The sequence below is a fragment of the Lates calcarifer genome, linkage group LG18, assembly GCF_001640805.2.
Source record: "Lates calcarifer isolate ASB-BC8 linkage group LG18, TLL_Latcal_v3, whole genome shotgun sequence".
Classification (NCBI taxonomy): Eukaryota; Metazoa; Chordata; class Actinopteri; family Centropomidae; genus Lates; species Lates calcarifer.
In genome coordinates, this window is record NC_066850.1 from 681,399 (window position 1) to 689,404 (window position 8,006).

The 8,006-nt window shown below is 39.1% G+C and overlaps 1 protein-coding gene across 1 annotated transcript in view; it reads left to right on the forward strand.

Moving 5' to 3' along the window:
- The window catches only part of eps8a (epidermal growth factor receptor pathway substrate 8a), a 31,527-nt gene extending 25,670 nt beyond the window's left edge, over nt 1-5,857 (forward strand). The window contains 1 exon segment of the mRNA XM_018674891.2: nt 1,648-5,857. Coding sequence (XP_018530407.2) covers nt 1,648-1,758 — 111 coding nt within the window. The 3' untranslated portion in view covers nt 1,759-5,857.
- The last annotated feature ends 2,149 nt before the right edge of the window (nt 5,858-8,006 follow it).

Here is an 8,006-nt window from a genome sequence, read left to right on the forward strand (position 1 = left end):
GTTGACCCCTGACCCTCACCTGTGCGTCTTCTGACCCTGCCCCCCATAAAGACCAGGATGTAGATCTATTACTGGCTGGAATGAGTTCTGTATGTGTTAGCTTAGCTTTAAGTAGCAGTTAGTTAAATGGCTGCATCACATCACAACCATTTACTAATTAACATTAATTTTAAATAGAAAGTCTTTTCAGTTTTGTTTTTTTACAACCAGGTTTTGAATTTTTGTATTTTTTTTCCATCGTTAACCATCAGTTATGAAAACATTTAACACATTTTTACCATAATGAAAGAAATGAAGCTCAAACAAAGACAGAACCCAGGTTGTACAAAAACAGAATTTTCCTCCTCTGTTTGTCGTAGTTAACTTTAGGATCTGTGGATCAGAATTTAAACCTGAAAAGCTCTTGAGTTCCTTTTTACCTGCATCTAGTTGCACAATGATGGACATTTAAATATGGCCTAAACCAAGAAAGAAATAAATGTTTCTACTTTATTTTGTACTTTTAAATTTGTAGTTTTATTTCTGTATTAAACCATTTCTACTTTACTTCGATAAAATGCTCATTATCACGTTTTATTTCTTCACTTTCAAACGTGTATCAGACCTAACCCAGACTGGTCTAATTCAGTCCAACAAATCTTTGTGTGACTAGTTTTAGAAAGTGGTAGAAATGCCTCAGTTTCCCAGCATGCCTCCTGATTCACACTGTAGATATTTTCATGCTCATGCTCTTTCCAGCTGGCAGCGGCAGTCACCAGAGGCTTCCTGAGGTTGGTTAAAACTGGCTGAGTTTACATGGAGTTCGTATCAGACGTCGAGTTTCAAAAGATAAAACCCATATAACCACAGCCAGCGCTTTTAGGCTCTGACTGACCAGAAGATTTTCTCGTCTGATTTGCTGATAAAATCTTCTGATTTCCAGGAATAAAGCGGCAGCAGAGATGCTCAGTAGATTATTTGGCAAAGAGACGCTCAGTTGCTTCAGAGGCAGCGAGAGGTCGAGGGGAGACTCTCGAGGGACCGACAGAGGAGGTCCAGGACTTCAGAGGACTGTTTTACTGCAGCATTAACTCAGAGTGAAGCTAAGACTGTATGAAGGCTTAAAATTTGTAAAAAACCAAGAAACAAACTGAGGCTGAATCAAAACTCGTACCAAACCAACCTCCGTCCATGTCTGTCGATTCTTTTCTTATACTTTGAGGTTAGCATGCTAACCAGCTAGCCCCGCCCCATCTCCTCACTTTCCAGTGTGGTTGTTTATTTAACTTGTACAACGATGAAAGAAATACTTAATAAAAAATGTAGATGAAGCTGTTTATATGACCACATCAATGGAGTTTAAGTTTTAATTTCACTGCGTCTCACATCTTAAATCATCACATCCCATCGTGAAATGTGATATTTTAACTGAACTTATTACAAGTTTTAGCCTCGAGTAATAAATAACCTGAAGGTAAAATGAAATGAACAGATTATGGTAGCAGTCCTGCGAGAGTCTCCCAAGATCAGGATGTTTTTTTGTGTTTGTGCTTCCATTTTCTAACCAGCTATTTATGTTTTCTTCTCTGCTTTGTTTCTTCCCTTTGTTTTTGCTCTTTCTTTCTTTGTCTTCCTCCACTTCTCTTTCTTCTCTCTTTCTGTTTCCAGAGGAGTTCAGGCTCTGAGCTCCAGGAGATCATGAGGAGGCGGCAGGAAAAACTAGCAGCCAGCACCTGTGACTCAGGGGTGGAGTCTTTTGACGAAGGCAGCACCCACTGAGCTCCTCCAGGCTTCTTCCCTCCTGCCCTTCCTTCCTTCCTTCCCTCCTTCCTCCTTTGCTCTATTATTTTTCAAACTGCAGCCTGCTGTTTTCTCGCACTCTTGATCCTCAGGCGGCGGCTGACCATGCCGAGTTTGTGGAGATCATGCGACGCAGGCAGGAACTCCTCAGCTCGTCTCCGTAGAAAATAAAATTAAAAACCCGACCGGCCGACCGACCTCTGCACCGTCCAGTATGTTCAGGACACAGAGGGGATATCCTGCCATGTTTGCCTGAAGTTCATGTGAACACTTTTGGGACTCTGGATGTTGTTTTGTTGTTTTGTGAAGAAAAGCTGCTCAGTAGCTCAGTTTTCCAAAGTAAAGCCTCTCAGTATTAACGTTAGGAGAAGAGCTGGTAGGTCGTCAGCTCCAGTCTGCGCCTCTCATGTATCTTTACACTTAAACATCAGTTTTTCTAAAAGACAACACCACTTCCTGCTGTTTTAAAAGCATTTCCAGAATCTTCAGACCTCTGTCAAGACCAAAATGTCCAAGTTGTGCAATGTTAAGGAAAATGATGAAAAATTTTGGATTCGTCACTGGTCCACGTCCCATCCCTCCACCAAGTTTGGTCCAAATCAGTTCAGTACTTTTTGTGTAATCTCTACAAACCAATACACAGATGTTTAAACCATTTCCAAAGGTACAGCCAACCAACTGTGACATATCTTGATTTCTATGACATAAATTAAAATTTTAAAGTTTTGTTATTGACCCACATCATCTAAACTCTCGAAGTAGCAACGATTCTCAGCTGTCATAACAATATGTAAAGCAATGGAAACTAGAGAACACCTGACAAACCTTTTCCTTTACAAACAAGATCCTATCTGAAAGTTGTGCGTAAGATTTTACGGAGAGTTCCTGCAAGATAATGCTTTGTGAAATTACAGACTGTATATGGTGCAGATGAGATGTTTCAGGGGAGCAACGTAGAATCTAAGCAGAGTTTGACAAAGATTGTCACAGATTCTTCTCTAAGAAAAGCAGATGTTCATGACTGTAGTGAAAATACCTGAGACACACAAACTGAGGCTGGTAATTAGTGATACCTGATGTTATATTGGCTTGAATATAATGTAGGAAATACATGGATAGAAAGATAAATATAACTGTACATTTCAGATTTTTTTGGGTCAAGAGTTATGATATTCAAAGTATATAATCTTTTTATTTTATGGTTACACCAAAAGTTTCAGTAAGTTAATATAATTAACGATAGAAGTGATCGACTGTAACAGCAAAAAAAGTGAAATTTATTTCCTTAAAATGCACAAGAACTTTATAATAATGTGTAATTTATGAGCATCATGTGATTTAGAGTTAATCAAGTGATCACAGAGAAAGATGATATTAGATTTGATGATCAGCATTTTTGCACAATAATTGATAAAATGTAGATGTTTCTCTGCAGGAGACAAGTGAAGAATCAGACCTGTAAAATGATTCATGTCTTTTAATGGCTGCAGGCTGCTGTGCTCATTCTCTGTACAGATGCTAAAAAACTGTTTTCCTTTAAGAGGTCAAAGGTTGTCCAAACACTGAAATGAATGTTTGCTGACTCAGCGATACTCCCACCTTAAATATGATGAATGTGTTTTCTTCAGGCCCCGCCCACAGCAACAGGTAGCCTCGTGTCCCATTAGTCACCTTACATCATCAGGTCACCAGGTAGATCATCGACCAACAGACTGTAAAACATGAAGCCGACTCTATTAATGACGACTGAATGTTCAACTTAAATAACACTCAACAGTCTCGCGGATGACAGATCAGTGCAAGATTACTTTTTGTTTTGGCTGAATTTGCTGTTATTAATGAAAAATATTTCACCTGAATGATTCATGTAGAATCAGAACCCACTTCCCGTTGATATGGGACTACGCTCATCCACGTTAACTTTTAGCCCTCTGTGCCCTCTCACCCCTTTTCCACCAGATCAGCTCTGGTTTTAAAACCAGTTCCATTCAGGACTCTTAAAAACCTTGGTGTTATCCAGTGAGCTAGCCTGTGTCTACACCAATTCTGAGCTAAAGTACTGTAATCAAGAATGCTTCAGTTACAGAGGGTAACAGCAATAACTAGATGGCAGATCGTATTGATTACCTCCAAACTTTTGTTCCGTTATTACGACGACTCAGCAGATCACTGCACGCTTTTGTTTTCCTACAAACTCTCTCATGCCTTCTCTATTATTGCCTTCTCCACCCTTTCTCTGTAGAATAGGACACGCCCACTGACCTCGTCGTGGTTCTCACTTGAAAACCTCCCAGATTTTGGTTCCAGTTGCAAACTTTTCATGTTCCAGTCGAAATGCTGTGAACAGTTCAGGAATAGAATCAGAATCAGAACCTGTTCCATGTTGGTAGAAAAGAGTTCTCAGTGCTACTGATGGTCAGATGAAATATAAAGATTACTGTGCTGTACAGTAGATGTGACACAACTTTTTGATACTTCACGTGCGTCTGACGTCATTTATTCAGACCTCATCAGTTGATAACTGAGTCTGTGTTTTCACAGTTTTTAGTGTCATTAACTGTGTGAAGAGTTAATGTAGAGTTTGAATTGAACAAGAAGAAATTTACTATTTAGTCTCAGACTTTGTTCTTGAACTACATTTTTCTCATGTGAAACTTGCGCACAGATACAAATTTTGATTTGGGCTCAGTGCAGAGTGATTTTTAGTCTCATTAATGCTAAAAACTTGAGTTTTCATTCAGAAAAAGATAAAATCAGTCCCTTGTTTTACAAAAAAATGACTCATCTGTGTTTAAGGACGTGTTCCTCTTCGCTTTTCTTCAGCCTCATCATGAGTCTCCAGTAAATTTATCCTGCAGTTAGCAGCTCCTCCTGCTCTGCAGTTCACACTGTGCATAAATGAATGGATAATGAAAATAACTGTTATTTGCAGCCCTGCTGTGGAGAGCTGAGAGAGAGTTAATATTACACATTGGTGCTGTTACTATTTCAGTAAGTTGACTAATGGGACAAAAACCTTAAAAGTTGAGTTTTGATTCTGTAAATTCTCAAATCTTGGCTGTACTGTCAGCGGCAGAGAACCAAACTTTTCTTGCCCAGGAAATACAAACTCTACTCTCTGCCAGTTTCCTGTTTATTCATAAATTAATTTCCACTGCAGTAGAACAGAGGAATGTCAGACTCTACTTGTCAGTGAGTTCTACTCTGCTGTTTGTTCAGTCACTCTTAAGGGACTGTCAACACTTCACATTAAAAGTCCTCTAGGGGCTCAAAGGGAAAGGGTCCTGTCTTCCCTGGTGGGCTTTTATTGTGAAACTTCTGTGTTGAGTGTCACTGATCAGTGATTAGAAACAGAGCAGCAGATTGGTGAGTGTGACATGACTCTGTTGTTGGAAATGAACCTTCAGCTGTTAAAGTTACAACTCAATTTTTTTTTACCTGATTTGTTCGCGCTGGCCACGAACTCACTCAGACTCTTCCGTTATCTGAATCCTGGCTCTTATTTGAGAATTTACAGTAAACTGTAAATATTTTCCTGCAAAAACCAGTGACCAGAAGCTGTTCAACTAATAACACCACGACTGTTTCTGACCAGTTTTTATGGAGCAGCCTGAAACACCAGATTATCCTCTAGCTGGAGAAAATGTTATATATAAATTATGTCTGTGTAATATATGCTTGCATATAAGATGTACAAAAATCAGCCAGTGCATTCTTGACTCACTGTGGCATTGATTGTATTGATTTTGTTTTCCACTTATGCACTTAAGTTTTTGAGCCAACGATTTGAGTGTAAATCGTGGAGGAAAAAAAAACGAATGAAAAAGTTTTTGTCTGAACTGTAGCACAACACTGTAACAACACTAATGATTAACGCTGAGTAGTCGACAGTTTCTGGATAATCGCTGTTGTTGATGAGAGCAGAGTAAAGCTGCTGTAAGTAGTGAACTGTCCTCGTACCCAAACAGTTCTAGAAGCCAATCAGAGAAATTTAAAAAGCATTTGTATGTGTATAGTTTTCATGGTGCCTTTTCCATATAAATCTGCTCATTCTGCAATAAAACATTTACAAAAATTATTAATGTTGTCGCTGAGTTTTTACTCTCTGAATTTGTATTGTCGATAAAAACAGTCAAGACCAAAAGTTCACAACAGATGTCCAGGTGGGTAAAACGCTTTGACTTATTCTTTGGTCTGATATTGAGCTTAGACTGGATTTTATTGTACAGGTTCAAACTCAGATTTGCTCTGCTCCTGCTCAAAAACTTTTTGCTTTGATAGTAAAGTCTTAGTTATAACTTTATCTGCCAAGTCATGATTATATGTCTCACACAGGATCCATTTCTCATTTTAAAAAAATGTGTCTGGCGCATCTTTGTACACCAGGTGTTTTCATACATCAAGGCTTCTCTTCGTCTTGACTTGGTTGTATTTTATGACCGGTTGCTTTGCGGACTAGAATCGACCGGCCAATCAGCGGCTACCTGCTATTATTAGCTTATGTATGTCGTCATTGGCCACGACGTGTCTCGTGATTGGCCATGGCCTGCTGGGCGGAGCGCAGAGAGGCGGAGATAGGAAACCGGAACACAGATTTAAACCATGTTTGAAGTATTACATCTGTTTGTCGGTGCTGTGAGAAAATGTCGTTACCGGAGAGTCTGGATGCTACAACAAACACCGGAGCTGCTTTTTGTCGAACACAAGAGAGACTGGACGTTGAACACAGCTGTGACGCGAAGGTAAGGCTAACAGTTAGCGGCTAGCGTTAGCGTTAGCATTATCCGAGAGCGTTAGCATTAGCATTACCCTGTAATGATATCTTTTCATTCCATTCTGAGTGTTTATATCGCGTGGTTACAGTGTGTTTGTGTTTCCCTGACATGAGCTGTGGAGGCTGCTAACTGTTCATCTGTCTGTTCCAGCTCCGTTAGCTTCTCTTCACTCTGCACACACTTCACTGCTTCTTTGTAATGCCGAGCTCCATCTCGGTCAGTTTAAGTCAGTGTATGGAGGATTATCATGTCGCTGTGATCATGTTGTGTCTCTTTGTGGTTGTGTTGCATCGTATTGCGTCTCTGTAGGTTTGTGTTTATTCCAGGTCATTTAACGTTTCTTTGTGGTCATGTTGTGTTTCAGTGTGGAGGTTAAACATCTCATTGTGATCATTTTGTGACTCAGTTATTTTGCCTCTTTGTCGTTTTGTGGCAGTAATCTGTCCATAGCTATCCACTGATCCCCTGTTGTGAATATTATTGATTTCTGTGGTGATTGGAGTCTTGAGCTCAGTTTTGTGTAAATCAAAGCTTGAAAACTGGATTTTAACTGTCAGAGCAGGTCACAGGGTCTGAGCTCAGATCACTGTTAGAAATTCTTATAAAACCTATTTTAAACATTGATTTTCTCTCTGAGATCAATAATAGAATTCATTTATTCACCTCTAAACTCAAAGTGTGATTGTTGGTTCTAGTGTTTAGTTTTCAGTGTTGTATTCTTCCCCACAGTTCAGGTGAACTGTTCTTTACTAATGAGCTTCTTTTCCAGGTGTTTTCCAGGTGTTTTCCAGGTTTACTGGTTCAGCTGCTGCAGCCTGGACACAAACACCAGCTCTCACCTGACAAACAGGTGTGTGTCCTAAACATTTACTCAGTCTGAAAAACATGTGTTGATGAGCTGAATTATAAATGTTAGTAACAGTGTTGTTGTTTAAATCCTTGGTGTTAAATGAGTTTAGTATTGAATATAATAACTAGAAAATGCATTTCCTGTGGAAAATGCGTGTGAATGCTGAGAGCTGAATGAATCGCTGAAGCAATGCTTAAAATGGCTGAAATTATGGTTGAAATGCAGAAGAAAAAGTTGAAAGTTGAAAGGCAAAAGTCAGTACTGAAAAAATGGCTGAAATTAGCAGAGAGAAAGGTCAGATGCAGAAGCTGAAAGTTAAAACCAATAGCTGAATAATTCATTTGAATAGCAAAAGTGCAGACAAAGTTGAACATTTTAAAAAGCATAAAGAGTTGAAGAAAGTTGAATAAGCACAAAGGTTAATAGTTTAAACCTTGTGATAGTTGAATTGTTTTTATAACAGAAAGTATGTGGGAGCAGTTACAACCCAAACAGGGGTGGAAGCAGAAAGGAAAAAACAGCTAAATGCAGAATCTAAAGTTGGAAGTCAAAATGTAAAAGAGGTAAAAACAGTTGAAAGGTAAAATCAGCTGCTGAGGGTT